This window comes from Struthio camelus, chromosome 3, assembly GCF_040807025.1.
Source record: "Struthio camelus isolate bStrCam1 chromosome 3, bStrCam1.hap1, whole genome shotgun sequence".
Classification (NCBI taxonomy): Eukaryota; Metazoa; Chordata; class Aves; order Struthioniformes; family Struthionidae; genus Struthio; species Struthio camelus.
Window position 1 is genome coordinate 83,165,906 of NC_090944.1, and position 21,153 is coordinate 83,187,058.

Here is a 21,153-nt window from a genome sequence, read left to right on the forward strand (position 1 = left end):
TCCATACTTAGGGTATTGTTTAAGAATGTTCAAAACAGGATGTAAAAATAAGTATGATTATTTTCTGCAAAGCAAAATGGGCTATTTGTTTTCATTGCTTAGTAACGGTATCATCTCGATATGAGATATGAATGTATTCATAAGCTTAAAACAACTTCTTCTATGGATAATATACATACTTTAAGTACTTTGACTTAAAAATTGAACAGAATTATTTTTAAAATTAAAGGTAGAAGTGTACATATAAAAATTATTCAAAAGTAAAAGTATATTCTTAAGCAGTATGTATAAATATAACAGGTTATTATTGTATTATCTAGTAACAAATCTGAAAGTGTTGCAGTAATTTATAAACTGAATGCTGACACAGGATAAGTGTCTTTCATTAGATGCTATATTGTATATACTTGTATATACATATTTTGCTAAAGAAAACACACATTCCAAACTATAATCACATAATTAGCAAATGTGCCCAAAAGGAATCTGTTCTAAACTCCTTATTGAATGTGTGTGTTTATTTACAAACAATGAACCTGAACTGCACAAGTACAGAAATAAAATTATGGAATAAAATATCAAGATTGAATTAAAGTGCAGGAAAAATTCAAGTTTAAAGTTCAGGTAAGATCAGTGCTATCAATTAAGCAAAAAAAGGAGAAGAAAAAAGGAAAATAAAATGGAAAAGAGGAAATGAACTTGCTTCCAAAAATCCTCCTTTGGATGTAGCTTTCTAACATCACCCGCCATGCAAGTACCACCTCAGGCAAAAATCTTTGTATAAAGACCAACAAGGGACACATATATATTACTATATTTTATAGCTGACTGTTTTCCAAAGAACAAATCACTGGAGATGCCTGTGGTGTAACACTTTCAGACTTATTTGGAATACACGTATATTTACACATATCAACATTCAAAAGTTACAATTTGGCAGGACTAAGGTGAAGAAATGCTTCTTCAGTTTACAGATCCTAACGAGAGACACTACATATAAACAGATAGGTAGCAGCAGTTTCTTACACTTTCATCAACAAAATTTAAAAAGTAATAGCTCAGTTGTATTTTATAGTTTTTCCAGACACGCTAAAAAAGTTTCACACAACTAAAATACCAGCAAGAAAAAGACAGGGGTGTTTCTTCCCCCTCACCAAGGATTGCAATATACTTAGCTGTACAAAAGGTGCACCACTAACAGCAGAATAAGATGCAATAATACGCTTGCATGATCAACTTCCTTCCAGAGAGGAACAAAAAAGGAACATTTTAGACTGAAATTGTCATAGCCCCTATTATTGACTAAAAACCATTTGTGCATTCATCCTGTGAGCAACTGTTACATTAGTTTTCAAATCTGGAAGCGTGCTCTGAACATATGCAACAGGAAAATTTTTTAACTGTGATAAATTCTGTAATACCAAATCACCTACTATCCTTGTACTGGCATATGCTCTCTCATTCTCTCTTATTTTTTTGCTTGCTGGTGGTTGTCAAATGTTTCCTGATGGGAAAGGTAAGTACATTTTTCTTCCAAGCCAAGGTTAGCTTCCATTGAACTACCATCACAATTTGCTGAGGAGTACTTTTGCCAACCATTCCCCCAGAGACCAACCAGACTAATTTTCCAGGATAATTCTGTTGCTATTAAATGCCATCCATCTTCAGCAGGTCAAATAATAATCAATAATCTGAATTTATAAATGCGAGAAAAGGAAGGAGACTACAGTCAGCTAGGTTCTTTTTCTTTTGGAAGTTACGTAACATTAGTTTATCGAGTTCTCTGCTTACCAGATTTTATGCAAAATGGTCTTATTTTAATTATGCATTAGCTGGACAATGCAAAGAAGAAACAACTTGTGCAGAAGCAAAAAAAAACAAAAAAACAAAAAAACCCCCATAACACGCAGCAAGCTGAGTTAAGTAACTGGTAACCGAAGCTAATATGGCCTCGGCAGATACGGGCCATCAAGAAATCATAATGTTGGTTGTTCAAATTGTCATGTTCACATTTGTCAAGCTCTTTAAACTGTGGACATGGTATGGTATATCCTGGTAACAGATTTTTTTTTTTTAATTACATGATGCTATACATATATCAGATAATTTATCAATCTGCGCTACAAAGCCCAAGTACATTTGCTAGGGTAAGTTACAAATTTAAAAAAAATGAAATAAGAACCATCAGTAACTTTAGTATTTCGCATCTTTTAAGTGGACTGTAAGTTTGCCTTATCTATGTACCTGCTACATCATCTTATTATATAAATATAATAACCCAGGTTTTGCTTTGGGAACATTTGTAAAGTGTGCAAAAACCACACAGAAGCCAGTGCTTGGAGAAGCATACCCCAATGATTTATTACAGATAGTATTTCAAGACACCACCTATCAGCTTCTCAGTATTCCCTCTTATAAAACAGAAACAGTCAGCAACTATCCCTGCTTTGAGAAAATAATCTAAATTCATTTTTGAAATGCAAACATTTCTTTTAAGGATTCCTCTCTCTCTTTTAAAAAGAGCTCTGATGATCCCCACTGTTACAGCTGTGGTGCAGCAGTCGTTAATGACTTAGCTCAGCTACATTATTTACTCTACCCAAATTGAACGTTATTTCACCAATTCCTGAAACTGTGAAAACCTTTTTTAGAGTACAGTCTTGCCATTGAACACATTACTGAAAACAACGCTTTAGAGACTAAATCCAAACCTTATGCCAGCTGCCTTTAATACTAGGTGGGGCTGAGATAAGTACTTGCAAAATAGCTCTACTAGCAAGATTTAGAAATTGGCTAAACAACAATATGCTGACAATTATTAAATATTAGATGCTTGCCATTATTCATGCATAAGCACCTCCACTGAGTGTAAAACTGTTTGAAAACCTGAGTCCAAGATTATTTGATTTGGTAGTAAAGGACTAAAGGGGCATCTATAACTTAAGTTTTAAGCAAAACCTGCAGCTATCTCAGCTATTTTAATTAATGGCTGTAAAGATACATTCTGTTAAACAGTTATAAAAATTCACAGCATGAATGGAACCCACAGCCAATTCTAAATCTTATACAAACCAAACCAGTAACTATTTTTTGGCAAAAATTAATATTTAAATAAACAGAAGTTGAAGTATTCTCACCACGATGAAGATGTTGCCACATTTCACATTGCACAGTCATAACACAAATGAAAACTCCCAGCATGACACATTCCAGTCATATTAATCACTTGACTTTTTTAATGCAAAAATTGTATATCCTCTTGTTTTGCACTTCACAGAATATGATGTGAATACAAGAATACTAGATCAGGGGCCCAAGAAGAGACTAAGCACAGGTCAACTATGTATACAATTTTCAACATGAAATCTTCCAAGCTTCCAGTTTTTCTGACGAAAGAAATGACAGCAAACTTTTAACTCTTCTCCAACAGCAATGGTAAATATAATGAGTCCTAGAGAGGGTAGGTGTAAGTCAGCTACTGTCCAGTAAGACCAACAACCTTATTCCAGCTCTTGGACCCCTGATTTATTGCCTCTCCTCATAGGAGGGTATAACACTGGCAGCAATTACAATAGCACAAAAACTTTTGGCATATGAAATATTAACACAGGATCGATCCTGCATTGCCCCTGCCCATCGCACACTACATTTTCCTTTTACCCTCTTTTCCGTACGTTCAAGTTACCTGCTCTGTTCCCAACTCTCAGCTAACCAACAGCAAAGAAACACTTGAGTTTTTGCTTGTGTTTCTCTTAAATACAAAGCTCCTCAGTTAAAGCCACGACTGAGGTAAAACAGTGTGTGATTTGTGCTAGGAAACGACAGTATCCAATGGTAAATGCTCCTTTAAACTTCAACGGTCCTGGCAAAAAATCAACGAAAAAACAGAAGATTTTTTCATCAGGACAAAATTATACAGATGTAACTGATGAAGGTCATCAGAATTGGTACCACTTCTTGTCTTTGTACTTCAGCATCATCTAAAAACAAACATAAAACCCATTTCTAGTTAGTGTTTCTATAACGTATCAAGAAGTACCATGATACAAATAAATTATAAGCTTACAAAGCGGAATGAGAAACAGGGACCTAAGTAAGGCATCTCACAACGGCAACAACCACATTGCTGAACAGTGAGGGGTCAGCATAATGAAATTTCTAACAGTAACATTGCTTCTGATCTTCTGGACTTGCAGAGAAAAAGATAAAATTTGAGAGGATGGGAAGGCTGCACAGGAGTTTAGGGGTGGAAAGAGATCTGCATGAACACTGAATGGAATAGCTATCCTTTGTACTTACTGAGGAAAAAATTAACTCAGATTCACGAGTCAGATTCATGGGATTTACCTTCAGTTGGATCTTTCTTAAGAACCTACAGGAATCGCACACAGAGCACTACTCTTAATACATCTAAAGCAGTGACATATTCTTTAAATAACAGGAGCTTATTACATAATGGGCAAGTCTAGTAAATATTTGCAAGTCTACATGCCACTGAGGCAGAGGGTATGTTCCAGATCAACACGCTGAACGGCAAAGCTGCTTGCATTAATACTTAACTGTTAGAGGTTCAGTTTGATAGATAAAACAAGTGTCCATTATCAAGGATATTGCCTTCCCTTCTGATCTCTTTAAAATGCATTACAGCAAAAGTCAGTTAGTTGCAAAACTTGTATTTATCTGAGACAGAATTAGTTTAATGCTCTCAGTTTAACATGCAATAGACTCACCTCGTGAGCATGTTTAGAGAAAGAATCAGCACTGTAAAGCATGGCTGCAGTTTTTTCTTCCAGTTCTCCTAGTTTCTGTCCTCTTTCATCTAGTGCCAGCCGGGCTCGTGCCAGTTCCCCAGCTACACCAGATGCAGCTCCTTTGACACCTTCAATACCCCCAGGCCCTGGAATATGCTGGGCAAGACTTCTCGATGCCTTCCCAGATGCAGATTCTCCAACTAGAGGCATTTGCAACGCAACAAAAACAGAACAGTATGGTTTTCTATCATTATTACATGAATACCAAATAACCAGTTTATAAATAAGAGATGCCATTATTTTCCATGGATGTCAAATAAAGAGTCCTCAATGCTTGATGCTACTGGAGGGCTTTTAATCAAATTGAGATTTGAAAATATATTTCAGAGTTTCCAGGCATTTGATAAAACTATAGCTTCTTCACAGGCCAACTTTAAACAACACTCTCACAACAGCACTGGCTAATATCACTGGCACCAACAGAACTGTGCTGGTGAAATGGTTCTTTACAACACTACTTGCTTCACTGGGAGGATGCTGGGTATGAAGCCGACAACACTGGAGAACTTTGCTAATACAAGCTGTGGTCAATTCTGGAAGTGCTTTGCAAGTGCAGCCAGCCAGCAGAACTTCTACTTCTATAGCAGAAACTTCCTATGGTGGGAGTTCAATTTTAAATTCAGACACCCAAAGTTTAGGTGCCTGCGCTCCCATTACAGACACTGCAAAAGTTATGTTTAAAAAAAAAAAAAAGTAATGTAAATAAGTAACGTAAACCATGTAAAGGCAGTACGGTGAAAGAACAATCAGTTCATCCTATAGCAAAGACCCAGGACCGGTCAGCTGAACTGCTCTCTCGACTCCAGTGACCACGTTGACTGCATCTCCTTTGTTGACAAATAGATGTTACATGCATAGCTTAACGGACACTTAACGGAGGTGTCAATCTTGAGCTGAATTTTATCCTCTACAATAATTTTTTGAACGTAGACAAAAAAAGTGTCTTTAATATTTGAAAATTAAACCAAATCATCTTATTTAAAAAATATTCTAATTCTTTTTTCTTTAAAAAAAATTATGGTTTACATCTTTTTCCCCTATAGCGATACAAATATTCACACAGCTAACAATTTTTTGAAATATTTTAGGATTTTCTGTTTTCATACTTGTAGAAAGAATGATTTTCATTTCAACTAATACTATAAAAATTCTTAGTATTGAAAACATACAAAAAGGTGAAAAATTATTTCCCTTATATTGCCTACAGATCCTGCAGTGATTCTCATGTTAACGCTTTCTATTTTAAAGATAGTGTCAGATATTTTTTAGTCTTCAATGACCTTATTTTCAGGCTGCAGTTCATTAGGTTTTTACTTCATTCAGCGGTAAAATTTTTTGAAGGTTTGAGGCAAAACAGGTCTTTCTGTCAAAAGCCACAAACAAAACCTTAGACTGCGTTATAAGAAATATTTGTGATCTCTTTAAAAATAGGTCAGAAGAGCCAGCGTAAAACGGTGGAAGCTTGAAATTCAGAAGAAAAAAAAGATAACTTCTGAAGTTATAAGTATGCTTTTCAGTGGCCATGAAAAAGTAGTTTTTCCCTTTCTCAGTCCTACTGACTCGTTAAATGTTTAACTTGTGCACACAAGTTTCTCTAGTACAGAACTTTGTCAGCATTTCAAAGTATTACATATACATAAATACATGTGGAATTTTAAACTTAGAAAGTGACCTCTACATATACACGTTATTTATTCAACCTGTACAGGCGTAAGTGGTAAAGATTAATTTTATTTTTAATGGAAAGATCAAACGAACATATAAAATAAAGGACTGCTAAGGAGCCTTGCCCATTTTGAGAGTGACGCTTCATGTGGAAAGGGAAATAGTTCTGCTTCCCAATAAATTTGCATAATATGGTGTTTCATCCGTATAAGAGGAACTTTTTTTTATCCTTTAAATACGTTAAAAGGATGCATATAACCACAATAAGATTAACAAAGCAGAAATAACAAATAATGAGAAAATGATAAATTAATAAATTATTAATAATAATTAATAAAAAAATTGGCCAAATTTGAATTCTACTATCCTATATGAATAGGGTATTGAATTGAACCATCACACAGTCCTGTCCTCATTCTCATTCCTAAAGTCATCTCTTCACAAATCAAATGAAGAAAAGGAATCCAGCAAATGAACGGAAGTAGAATGGCATTTTAACTTTATCACTAAAAAAGTATTTTCCAGAACCAGCCTCTTTTTGGTTTAGCAGTGTTAAGTGAATCATGGGCAGTGCCATACACTTAAAGATGAAGAAAAATAAGGTCAATTGTCCTATAAGTGGTCTTATTAACCAATCCTGAATAAATAAGGTAGAGAAGCCTCTGATGTAACAGAAAAGCTTGTTACTGTTTTTGGTTGGTACAAGAGGGTGCAGCATATAAAACTGTGGAAAAACTATTTCTTTTCATTCTTTTTTTAGCTTTCTCTTTGCAAATATAACGTTATATTAACATGCATATCATATTCCTCATGGGTGACTGGCTTCCTAGTCTGGAAATACCAGAATAATAAATATTAAAAACTTACAGAGTTCTTCTCTGTCAAGTGACTGTGCCCCACCTCCAAAGAGACCTTTAAAAAAACCTCTGTTTGGTGCTTCTGGTGTTTCCACAGGAGTGAAGAGCTCACCCAACATTTCCTTTGCAATGAAGAAGAGACACAACAAGGCAGACATTATGGCACACACAAATTAATGGAATATTCTTTTGCTTTAAAGATTTTTGTGGATTTGAATTTTAAAATGAAAATGCTTTAATAAGCATTTGGCTTTGCAGTAGACAGTAAAGGCCACTTCTGAATTAAAGAATAAAAACAGATTAGGAAATCTGTCAGAACCATCTCTTCTGATAGTTACAAGCTAATAGCTCAAAAAACTATTTGGAAAGAAGTATGTCTGAGTATAGCCGTAGTTTCCCCTCAGCAACTTAGGCAGCACTGCTGATCTGGTTTTGTAGAAACTACACACGCAAATACTCGTATCTATGTGTGGTATGAAATTAGCAGAGATAATCTGGAAGATCTGTTTCAGGTTTTTATACAGCTCCTATGTTGAAGCACGGTTGAGAATCTTATCAAGCCTTAAGTGTCTTGAGTTAGCACTCCCCACTGATCTCTGTGTGCGTCTTTACCAGCAACAACCGTGCAAGGGAGTTTCGTTAACTGCACGCATGAAACACTTCATACAGATGAAAAGGAAACTGAGTAAGAAACTACGTTTCAAATACCAAAATTAACACATGATACTCTTTGGCCGTCAGCAAACTCAATTACTGCGAAAGCATCATGAATTTAGAACTGCCATCTCCAGGGGAGGTTTATGTTAGAAGATATTAAATTCGTTTTTACTCATTACCTGAAGATTTTCACAAGTTTCTTGACTGTAGGTGAGTCTCTGTATTTCAGTCGGTGAGACAAGGTAGAGCGCTTGTCCATTATTGGTGAAGCAGAATGTTCTGGCTATTCGCATATTTGTGAGTGGCAGGTAATACACATCCAACAAGGGCCTTAAACTTGGCAAACTTAAGAAAAGAATTAAAAAAAAAAGTCATTAAATATAGCAGAATTGTCTAATATTGATCAAATAACTGATTTGTAAACCATAATGTATCAGTTTTTCCTCACACTCTTTTCATTGTCCAAGTAAGTGCAGCTGAAGCTGAACATCATGTAGCGCAATTACAAAATCTCAGAAGATAAATACGAAATCTTCCAGGTAGCACCTCAAAAATGAAAGTTAGACATCTGCATCACAGATGCAGTTGAAAGCATCATTTAAATGACTCTCTAAATCATGCAAAACAGAAATACAGTTAAAAAATTATTCAATAGTCAAAGTATTTTAATAAAGTATTTGCCAAGAATTCTCCCCTTTATATATAATTAAAAATTCTGTTCCTTCTCTCAGGAGGAAAAATTCTGCCTTGACTAGAAATAAAGTCTGAAAGAACGTGCTCAGGAACACTTGGAAATACGCAGGGAAGTACTTTCAAAGAAAAATAGAATTCAGTAACCTAAACACAACTATCTTGTGAATTTACATCCTCCCTTTTTTTGGTTGGCTGCATATTTAAGAGGAAAAACTCCTAAAGCAAAGTTTGCTTACCCGATATTTTCTGTTTCTGCCCATCTAACTGTAGTATCTACTGCATCAAGCTACTGATGAACACATGTGGCAGACCCAGGCTGTAACTAACAGTGCTCTTGCTACTAAACATTCCTCTCTCTCTAGGTAATAAAAAATGCAAATAAGGGACTGAACACCTAATGTCTTGCTAAACAGAATCCAAAGTGAACCACTGCCTCAAAAATATTCCCTGAGAAATTTCTGTAAAAGTAGAACTTGGACAAGAGCTTAGCTGCACTAATACCAATAATGTATTAAACAGTTTCTCCTGCAGATACCATCCAAGTAAGATTATTATTCCTAGAGACTGAAAAAAGGAGTAAGGAGTCAAAACGAAGCTGAAAGCAATGAAAAGTAAAGGGAAAAAGTAACAATAAGCATTTTTCCCCCCAAGGTACGATAAAAGATTTCTAAGAGTTATGCGTACGTTTTACAGATTGCCTCCTAGAAGCATATTTCATTTATGACAGACAGGAAGGAGGATGGGTAACATGACTTTGGAAACAGTTTTATGGGTGTGAAATAAAAAGCAATATTGCCTTGTAAGTTCACCATCCAGCACTGACATGGCTGTCCCACAGATATCTAAAACAGCAATATTCCTAAGAGTGATTTAGGGGGAGGAGGCTGCCATGCCTCCGATTGACTGAAGCATAAAACATCCTTACAACTTCAAGAAAAATCACAACAGCATTACATCACTTAGGATAAGCTTGACCTCAGTGACAACATGTCGAGCACACTGGCAGCTGACTATTCACATAATCAAAAAACTGTCTCAGATAGGAGGGAAACACTTTTCACATATTGCTCCCACATACATGTGTTAATATTAAGACTAGGTTAGTTCCACACTGTGTTCATTGGTTCTGGTTACTTACTGTATATTGAAATGTTAAAAGACCCCCCCCCCCCCCCCAAAAAGTGTTGCCATTCCTTATATTAATAACTATTCAGCATATTTCCAGCTATAGTCGTATGTGCATGAGAAGCTGCAAAGACCTGCAAGTAACTCATGGTGTATCTGCAGAGGCTGGTTGCCCTGCAAACCTGCGCTCTCAACTCACGGGAAGTATTACCACAGGAGCGAACCAAACTCGATATTCCCCAACATTGAGCAGGAACTCTTTGCTCAGGGGCAGGGCTATGCTAACACACTTACATCAGTTCTGAGGCTGGCTCATGGCCACGGGCAGCCTGGGGACAGCAAGCTTGTGACTCCATGCAAAAATGCTGTGGAAGCATCTTATAGCCAGAGGCTGATAAGGGGGAATAAGAGCAGCATGCCGGGCTTTTTGAAACTATCACATTTCTGTAAAGAATTGCTAGGAGGTGGTACGTGAAGATAAAAAGTAGGGACTTTGGTTTGGAAGGGAAGAGAGAAGCTGTTGTTTTTTAAATAATTTCCAACAATTATTGCTCGCTAATTATTATTTGCCTCATTATTTCTGACTCGCAGAGTTAATGGTACTAAGGAAGGAAATCTCATAATACACTAATATGGTATCAGCAATTCAAAGAATTTGCAAAATGATACTGGATTTTTGTTAGATTTAGTTTAGAATGATAAAAACAGGTTCACTTCAAGGATAGTCCTTACTGGAAGTACTTACTCATTCTTTAAAAATAATATCCACTATTTTTTTTTTCCTCCTCAAGTCTGACATACTAGCACTTAGTTGAGATTTAATGTCATGTATGCACTCTAATGTACTAAACATAATACCACTATACTCAATATATATACTAAACATAGTATGACTAAACATAAACTCTCTATGGGTTTTACATGAAGGATAAAAGTATATGGTACCTGAATAGTATCAAGCTCAGCTTCAATTAGGGAAAAAATAGTGCTTGCCCTTCAGACTACCCCTCACTACTAATTGTTCTTCCTCTTTCCCCATAGTTTCATTCCTTTCTGTCTCTCCTATCTCTCCTCCCTTTTCTCCATACATTTCCTTCCCTCCAAAAAACCTTAATTATTACCATCAGTGGACGCTACTCAAAATTTTCTTCTTCTATATAGAAGAAATCTAAAGAATCAGTAATAAAATACATCAATTAATATGGATATTGGAGTGCTACAATAGGGCTTTAGAATAACTGAAGGGTGCAGAAGTCAGCCTCTCCAGAGGTCACTGTTTCAGGTTGTCTCCACATCCAGGAGACAGTACTGCATCAGTTATATGCTTGATTTTTTTTTTGTTTTAAAGAATCATGAACTATAATTGTTTAAAACAAAAATTCAGACTGAGTTCAATCATTAAATGTCATGTGGACAACAAATACATTAAATATACCGGAACAACAGCCAGGTGTTTGATATTCTGTTTCTTCTATGACGTGCTTATGCATTTTGACTCCTCCAAATTGACAGGAATTGAATCCTCTCATACATAAAAATTATACAATTTGCATTGCTCCTATAGATGTTAGACTTTGATGGAAAATTGTTCTGCAACTTCTCTTAAATATTTAACAGAAAGGCAACTGTAAATACAGAAATTATTTACATAAATTTCTGGAAAATTATGTGCATGTTGGGCATTATTATCCTGGAAATGACTGAGAGAAGATTATATTACAGAAGGTCAGTCATGCTCAAATATATGGTGCTCTGCTAGCAAGATGAGCAGCGTTTTCAAGAGATGCTTAGAATATATGTAGGAATACAGAGCATATCGAGTTACCAACAGACTGAACAATCCAGATTTATTTTTTAATCATAGTACGCATGAACTTTAGTTTTATTCCTAGCAACTTCCTAAAGAAATGAGTACCTATTTACAGAACTTCCTGATTTGAGTGCTTGATTTCACAACCTTAAAAATAACCTTTTAGAAGTTTTACTGGCACAATTTTATAACGCAGTGTTTCGTATTATTCATGGCTAATGGCAAGATGAAAATGTAGATGTAAGGATATAGCTATATACACTTTTTTCTACTGCTGTACAAAAGAAAATAGCATTTGCAAATATTCAAGAAAAAAACACATTAAAATTACACAGGATGTATAAGCACCTTCAAACATTACTTTACATAAGCTTAAAATCCTAATTTACACTCCTTATTAGATGACTTATTCCTACACTACAACTGCTAGCAATTAATCTTCACCTTTATAGCCTGAGTTTAAGGCCTTTGACACATAAGCAGGCTAAACTGCAGAACAGAAAATTTCAGGTACATGTGAGAAAGAAACAGCACCACAGCAGCTGCACAAAAATATGCGGAGCTATGGTGAGTTACCAGCTGGAAGTCTCCTTCAAGGCTCTTTTTTTCCCATGAAGGAGTAAACTTGTGTTTGAGGCAATCTTCATCAATTCCAGAACCTATATCTCATGTTTGGAACTCTCTCCATTTGTTAAATCAGGATAGCTTGAGTTAAAACAGAAAGCTTGTTCATGTGTCAAAGGGCTAATTAATAGGAATATACAATTAAAATTATCCACTCCCTAAATTTTTAAGGTTCATCAACCTAAGTGAATGAATATTTTTTGTTTTATTGATATTTTTACGGAACAGGAAATTTTTTATCTAGGAGATAAAGGCTCATTTTTTCTTTTTAATATTTAAGTTACTACTAAACAGTTCTTACCTAAAAGTCATAATATGTCCATTGGCACAGAAACATGCAAGGCAGATACTGTTACTCAATGCCACTATATCTCCACGAAGAACAAAAGAAGTCTCTGTTATGTTTTGCTTATAAATACAGTTCTGGGATGGCAGTGAGATAACTTTTGCTTGCTTTTCAGAACATATCACTGCATATTGGTTTTCACTGATTTCCTGAGAGGAAGAGGGGGACACTGAGACAGGTCGCCGCTTTTTCAATTTATCTTTTTCATCTTTATCTTCAGGAACATTGTGCTCTCTCCAGGGTTCATGTGCTGGTGGGACTAAAGATCCTGTTGTATCCAGGAAAGCCATTCTCAAGATCGCCCCTTTTAGCCTCAGAATGGTTCCTAGGACACAGAAGTTGAGCAGATTTCTAAAACAGTTCTCCTAAATTGTCTTTCAAGCTACAAAATATTCTTTTTTAAGAAAGTAGCAAAACGAAGACGAAATAAGAGCTTAGACTTGCCTCTGTAACAAAACACAGACTTACCAAAACCTTTAGTTGTTAATCTGAAAACCACAGAAGCACATGCAAGAGCGCATACCTATGCAAGAAAATATTAAACTTGTTTTGAAGGGTTAAGTGTATGCACACAACTCTATCAACCTGACTGAAAATATGCACACTTATTAGGAGAACCAAGCTGGAATGCATATTCATATTGAAGTTTAGCGTCACAAATGCAACTCATTTCATTCTCTCCTGAAGAGTACACTGTGTGCTTAGTATCTGTAACCAATCCTATTAGTCAAAGGTGAGCATTTCCTTTTTCTTCAAAAGAGACATGTTCAGAAACAAGCAACCAGTTTTTTTCCTGCAGTTCACACCTTAGTCCACTTCTTTCTAGCATAAAAGTCAAAAGAGGAAAAGAGTTTTCCTCCATCACTGTGCTTATCACAGTCTCCGTATGCCATCTTTTAGGCTAATACATTTCTTTTTATTTTACTCCAGTGTTTATTTCAATGCAAGCAACAACATGAACGTCTGCTAAACTTCTTACCAGTTAGACTGATGAACTATACATTAATTTCCAATTATCCCATAATCAAGAAAAACAGTTCCTCAACGAAAAAAAGGCAACAAGAATGACAATGATATACACTATTAAAGTCGTTTAGCCAGTCTGCTTTGTACATACCACTAGGAGAAACAATTACTGGCTGAAGAAGTCTTTGCTCTCCTCCTGGGGGTAAGTTCAGTACAATGACAAGCACTGTACCCAGAGTGGTTCCAACCCACAGGCATGGGGAAGGTGATGTATCAGCCTTTCTTGTGAAAGTCTCACAAAAATGAAGAGCTGAAATTGCCTCGCGTGATTCTTTATCAATGCTAGTTACACTAGAACTCCGGGATCGACTGAAAGAGTTGTCTTTGACATCTGAAAATAAATCAATATCAATTAAAAAGCATGCCAAAGTGCAGGAATTAAGAAAAGCAGACTTATTTTTGTCTTTAGATTAACTATTAAGAGTCTATTGATTTTTATTTTATTACTACTTTACTTCCTTAATCACGTCTCCTTTTGGCCTGATTTTCCAAACTGTATCCTGAACAAAACACCCAATCTTTCATTTCAGAGGCAGCCATTAGGCAATTATCATGAATGATTGTTATGCATGTTTCTGTCTTCTTGGGACAAAGAATCATAGTCATCATTGAACATGAGGAGTCCTTTAAAAAACAGTATTACAAGCCTCCTTGCTGATTACATTCCTAGCTGACTGATCAGATGAAATCCGTAGGCTCCTAAGGAACATGGTTTAACGATCTTGTGAAGATGCAAATATTTTAGTTTAAGAACTGCAGTGACACCTCGACAGCATGCTAAGATATGACCTGTAATGACTCACAATAATATTGTCCAACTTTAGGAAACTGTGTGTGAGAAAAATCAAATAGACCACTTAAATACACCTGAACTGTTAGTAAGAGAAACGTCGAATGCTACCCAATGCTGTCTGGGAGCAGTAAGCAAATCTGAAGATTCCTATTTTGAATACTGTGCAAAGTGGCATTCATAAACTTTTAAGGAAGTCTCGTTCACTGTTTAGCAAATAAGGTTATCACAACAGAGGGTGAATTCTAACACTAACCACAACCTCAAACCAGTAACCATGTTGCTCCATTCTAGTTATGCAATATTTTTATGTATTGTCTGTACATGTGACGATATTTAGCATGCCAACACTTCTGAATTTATCTGCGCACTCATGAATTAATGCAAACTTTACTTTGCCGACACATCATTCCAGCATTTTAGCACAAGACAACCCTTACCCGTAAAAGTTTGATGTAACTTACATCATTACGTTTGAAAACGAAGATTATTATTTTGGATCTTTTGGTGGGGTATGGATGCAATTGGCAATCCTTTAACAGGATTAAGAGTTAAAGAATAACATTTAACTACATACTTTCTGGAAGTACCAATATGCTAACTTCATTAAATTACTGCAAAAATTTCTGTAAAGAACATCTGAAATACGTTTGAAAAAGCATACAAGCTAGATTTCAACTGACTAAATACAGACCTCTCGTCGACATAAACAGTGAATTTCTCAGATAAGACTTGTCTCATTCCTAAGAGAGAAAAATTACTCTCCTGACCAATTTTAGCCAAATGTAAAACCAAGGATTATAAAAGGAACCTACGGAAATCAACTCAGATGTAAACATCTTAACCTTTCACATTTAAAAACAGTGGAAAAGAGTCAAATCCAGAGAAGGTAATGGAAACAATTGTTTTTTATAATTTTTCTAATGACTACAACAACCTCTTAAGATGCTCATTCCTTTAGGTATGAATATTTACCAGCTTTTAGTCTTTTGATCTCTAATGTGGATTAATGAGTCTGAATATAATCATATATTAATATATTTCTGATACTAATATGCATCTCTGGAAAAAAACTGGCTTAGCAGTATGTACACCAATTAACAAAAAAAGTTAAATACATTGTGTACAGCTGAGTTGCATATTTACGTTCTGAATGGACTCGCCACGAAGAAAAGCTACCCTAAATCCTAGCAGCTTACTATAACTTGGGACTAAATGTTGTTTCTTTAATTCCCTCCTTTTGACTTAAGATTTGTGGACATACTTCCTGTATGCCTTATTTGAGTAAAAAACTTTCTTCTTTTCCAAAGAAAAATAAGATTATTGCAACAGGCATAAAGTTAAATGTGCATCTGTTGAGTTTTAACTGGCTGATTATTTGACGAGCATGTGTACAAATGCCAGATGTATTGGAATGAACAGGAAAAAAAACCCCAAATAACTGGCCAGACGTTATTGGTATTGTGGAGAGTGGAAAGCTCACTTTAAAAAGACAACTTAGTGTAAAAAGTTGAACTGCATTAGCGCATATTGTTTAGCCTGAAGTCAAGGAAGAATCTATGGCTTGTTCATGGATTAGTTCCAGATGGAAAGGAAGCAGCAATGGGGTGATGACCCACTACAGTACACCACTTAATCAGAAGGATGGAAAATGAAGCTCTCTTGAGCAACTGAACCGAAGGACCTAGCAGCAACGATACTTTAATCATCTGGATTACAACAATGAAAAGCAATGGTATAATGCAGGTAGTTCAACTGAGGACTGGTTTATGTTGAAGATAACTTCTGTTTTAGCAGATGGAGGATAAATTCAGGATTAACTATTTTAGATTTTGTTGTGGCTAATTAAGGAGGAAAGGGGGATGTCAATGATCTAAAGACAGAGTCTAAGTAATTTGAAAGAATATGATCATGAAGAGTAGGGTTCAGGAAGCCAAGGAAAGAAATGAGAGAAAGTGATAAGTGTAGCGAACTTGTGAAAAAAGCATTTCAGCTGTTTCCTAGAGCCAGCAGACACGGTCACAGAAACGACCAAGAAAACATGAGCAAGCTGACAATCACTGAAGCACGCTACGCACAAAACATATCACTAGGAGAAAGGACAGGAAGTAAAACAACAACAACAGACTACTATTACTGCCTAAATAAGTTCCTTATGGACCTAAAAAACTTAAAAGCATTATATATGGAATAAAATCATGTACATACGTAGCGAAAACCACACAAGTTTAAAAATCAAGGAAAACCAGTCAAAGACTGTTACAATTAGGAAGGAACAAACTATTTTATGAATATACCAAAAGTGAGATGGCAACAAAAAAACTCCAAAGGCTCAATTATTTCAATAGAAAGAATAGTAAATTTTAGATGACGTGTGCTAACATGCTTTCAGCATCCTCTTTTCTCCAGACTTCATGAACAGTCTTCGTGAAAGATTGAAGACAATCACTTCTTTTCAAGTACTTCACATTAACAAAGAGTTGGGAGTGGAATAACAATAGGAGAGTAAGTTGGATAATGTGCAAGACTACAAGTGTTTTTCAGTTTGCAAGATCTGATAAAATTCACACTACACTGAAGTCATCCCTAAAGCATTAGTAAGTATAATGGAAGAACAAACACAGATTGAAAAGACAAGTTGAATTTTTCAGCTCTTTGGTGCCAATACAGCCACAATCCCCCTCCACCCCCACCCCAGACACAAGGTATCTGGAAAGATGAGAAAAAACTCAGAAAAGTCCGGAGGACAGTTACAGAAAGCATCATAGATATAGACAATGTGACTTAGAAAAGGAAAAGGAACTGAATTTTATATAAAAAAAACCCCACATCTGTATCTACAAAAATGAAGTTAAAGAATGACATGACGATAAGTTTTCAACATCACAAAAGGTGGCTAATAAAAAGATAGGAGGCACTTCTTATCCATGTTTACTGGGGGAAGGACAAGGAAAAAAGTAAGTTAATATAGAAGCAAAGAAGATTTAATTTGGATTCAGGAAATTCGACCGATTATAAAACACTGGAACTTTGTGCCTGGGATTTTTCTTGAAACATATTTATTGGAGGTTTATGCATAGATTAGAGGTTAAACTGTCAGTCATCTGGATCCTTGCCATAGGAATGGATTAAAGGATCTCTGGTGGTTCCTTCCAGCTTCACATTTCTCTGAGTGGAGTAAGCTGCAACTTAAATCAGGGTGGTCCAACCTCTAAGATTTCAGGATATCCCAGTCCTATCAACTCTTTCCCCACTGATAGCAGCATATACATATACACTGCTCTGCAGCTGCCACAGTCTGATCCAGATCTGTCTTTTACTGCGGTTGTGGTAGCGACTTTGCTGCAGGAGAGGGAGGCAGCTGCAGAAGGCAGCTTTCAGTACGCAGGCTGCATCTACTGCTGTAGGTCTACAGCTGTCCCCCATCATCTTTAGGGAAAAAGGCAGGGGAGCTGGATCTGATCTACAAGCTGGCAGTCAAATTCTGATGACAAAGAACTAACAACAAAAAAAAAACCTCACGCCCCTTAAACCCCTATTCATGCATAAGATGTTTTATTTGAGCAGTGTAATGACCTTTAGTACCAGAAATTTTACAACTGAACTGCTTATACAGGTACTGCACTTTTTCAACAAAATGAAAGTCTCAGACTGATAACAGCTGTATGTCATTTTCATTTATACAGGACAATTAACATTCATAAAACTATGTCCCAACTATTTGTTGAATAAATCTCAACGTATCCTGTTATTCCTAAGATATCTCATTTTTCAACTTAAAAGTTATCAGGCTGTGCTAAACAGGCAAGCTATTTTCCTTACAATACATTACCTGTCTACTCCCACTTTTGCTATCACAGCACTACTATTAAAGTGAGAATGATAGATGCCTTAAAATTGGGATAAAAGCGTGATAAGCCCTTTACAAATGTGCAGGCTTACCTTATGATGGCAGCAACGAGATTTTGTGCCTGAGAGGCCCTCAAAAGAGTGGAATTAAAATTTTAGTTCTACACTTGAGACAAATGCAACTTAAAATCACGATAGTTTATATAATTTAGGACTCTTACTTCAATTAACTTGCATTGTGCAAAACAGTTTCGAATAAAAATAAAATCAACTATGTAAACTTACCTAAATCAGGCTTTAACTCAGTTGGCAAACTTAGCTTCCTGGACATCTTTGCTGAAAAGTGAAGTATATCTTTTTTTTAGAAAGAAGAAACATGATTCTGCTGGCCTTTACTTGCCTCTTTCCAAATATTTAATATATCATTGTTTATTACATTAATTGTAGCACTTAATAGAACTCTACCAGAGCAGAGCTTGACTTTTAGGCACGAGGGGTGCAAGGTAGAACATGGAACGTATCAAAATCCCCAAATACACCACTTTACGATTGTTGCCAAACTTCATTTCCTCTCAGGCATCAGAGAGGACTTGATGGATTGGATAAATTTTGCTTTGGCTCAAACCCAAGTTTTATCACCCCTCACCTGGGAGGACTATGCACACTCTTAGCTATTGCAAGAGCATGCACTGAAATTTACATGACGTTAACACCCTGTCCACTCTTCTTCTGCCTTACCTCCTATCAAACCCAAGAGAGTTAAAACAGAGAAAAGAGGAAATTTTAATTACATCAAAAATTTTAATGTAAATGCATAAAGTAAGCATCTGAGATGCAACCAGCAGTCTTACAAGAATGAAGACATTACAAAGAATAATTATAAAATCAGCATAAAAAAATTTGCAACATTGTCAAAGAAAAGACAATAAAATTTTTGTAATATTACTCAAGTGAACAATAGAACGTGAACTCATCACTGACTTGGAAAATTCTATTTCTAGAAACAGAAATCATGTGGTCCATTTAAAATGCAGCACAATACTAAAATATGCTGCTACAGGAAAAGTCACTGCTTAACTAATAGTCATATGCTCCTCTCATCTTTCTTTCATCAGTTACTGGAGAAGGAAGAATTTTGAGGTAGCTTAGCTACTGGAGCAGGGCTTTAATTTGAATTTAATTCCTAGCCACATGCTTGACTATTGGCGTAACATTTAGTTTTTCTTTATCTTGTAAGGCTAATACTTCTCTACCTGAAGCAGATGTTGAGAACAGCCTCACACTTTTAGGACTGCCTTGCAGCAAATACCAATCATAAGGTAGACTGAATCTTGCTGCTCCTCTCTAACAATTAATTCACTTTGAATGATATCAGTTAAAAGGGATAATTAGAATAAGTACATTTTGTACATATACTCAGGAACAACGTGTGATTTAAAGTTACTTTCGCTCCTTGAAAAGGTGAGATACCTCACTGTATCATCAATTATACTAATTAATAATGCAAATACTAGTTATCTGAATAGTTGAACAGTTTTATTCCTGTCATACATTATAAAAATTTGACAGCAAGACTCTGGAAATAATCTTCTCATTTCCTTAATGTGTCAACATTACAAAGTATGCCCTGTTCAAATCAAATTGAAATTACTTACTCTCAGGTTGCGATGCCACAGTCACTTTAACTTTTTTTTAGTGCAGACTGAAACAGAGAAGGGCAGTCCAACCACACATTTTATACCTCCATCTTTGCATTGGTGCTGGAATCTATCCAGCCTGATGGTGAGGCATATCCAAAACTCATCTAAATGAAATTTCTGCCAAGGGCTGTTTTCAGCAAGACCAACTCCAGTCCCTGATCAGTGCTCAGCTAGAGAAATGGTAGACCACGGTACGCTAGTGACCAGTAGCCCTTCTTTTTGCTATCAGCTGGAACTTACATCAGCTTGAAAAGAGATCATGTAACCTCACCTGGAACTGTGAACTACAGGGTGGGAGTTTCTGATCATAAGACTCATTTTCTGGGTTAGACAGATAAATCATAAAAGCTGAGCTGTTGAACACAAGCTTAAGTATGCACACAAAACAATCTGAATTGTTAGGCTTTTCACTGCTTTTACCATGCATACAATTATTCTCAGCAATGGTTAGTTAACTTAGCCACTTTTGAAGACTACAGTCATCACTTTTGGCTTCTCAAATAGAAACATTTAACATAATATTTTAACAGCTTAAGGCAAAAAAAACTGACAAAAAATAAGATACCAGGCAAGAGGTAATAGGAAGTACAGGAAAGTGTGCTGGATTCTAAGAGTCAGTCTCCATTTTTTTTCGTAAGTGAAAAGCTATCTGTGTGAACAAGGTTGATAAGTTAAAACAAATCCGTGGGACATCACTTTCTGCAACACTTTCTAAATTATTCCTCTCATTAACTGCATAAGAAGATAAAAGAATTCTTTAAAGATGTCATTGCTAAAAGTTGCGAATTAGCATGCTCTACACAAAAATTACATTTGAAAACATACATTAGCATGACAGAATGCCCAGTAATTCAAAGAACTTTATTTAAATAGCACTAGTGCCACCTTGTGTTTAAACAGGAAAGTGGCTCAAGATTTAATTAGAAAATACATGCATTTCAACAGCTAGATCATTTTCAACTAACATTACTTAGTATAATAAACTGCATGTACTCATATCTGCCTTATGGTTTTCAGCACTTTTGGGAAAATGTAGTTTCTCCATGCCTTGCATGAAAAAACAGCAACACGTCAGCACTAGATCACTTCTACCGCATGAGAAATGATCAGAGAAATGGAGAAAGATGAGATGGAGATCTACAGGGAGAACACTCAGGAGTTAGGCTTTTTACTTCTTTCCCTTTGTATGACTGGTCAAAG

The 21,153-nt window shown here is 35.9% G+C and overlaps 1 protein-coding gene across 9 annotated transcripts in view; it reads right to left on the reverse strand.

Moving 5' to 3' along the window:
* Nucleotides 1-3,213: 3,213 nt before the first annotated feature.
* Nucleotides 3,214-21,153, reverse strand: part of STXBP5 (syntaxin binding protein 5) — a 112,344-nt gene continuing 94,404 nt past the window's right edge. For 5 of the 9 annotated variants that reach the window (XM_068938795.1, XM_068938801.1, XM_068938796.1 and 2 more), the window contains 7 exons: nt 18,539-18,589; nt 13,706-13,945; nt 12,544-12,913; nt 8,170-8,335; nt 7,344-7,455; nt 4,731-4,951; nt 3,214-3,980 (listed from right to left, as the gene is read on the reverse strand). In XM_068938795.1, coding sequence (XP_068794896.1) covers nt 3,939-3,980; nt 4,731-4,951; nt 7,344-7,455; nt 8,170-8,335; nt 12,544-12,913; nt 13,706-13,945; nt 18,539-18,589 — 1,202 coding nt within the window. In that variant the 3' untranslated portion in view covers nt 3,214-3,938. The remainder of the gene's footprint in view (nt 3,981-4,730; nt 4,952-7,343; nt 7,456-8,169; nt 8,336-12,543; nt 12,914-13,705; nt 13,946-18,538; nt 18,590-21,153) is intronic. The other 4 variants (XM_068938804.1, XM_068938803.1, XM_068938802.1 and 1 more) reach the window with 1 other exon arrangement.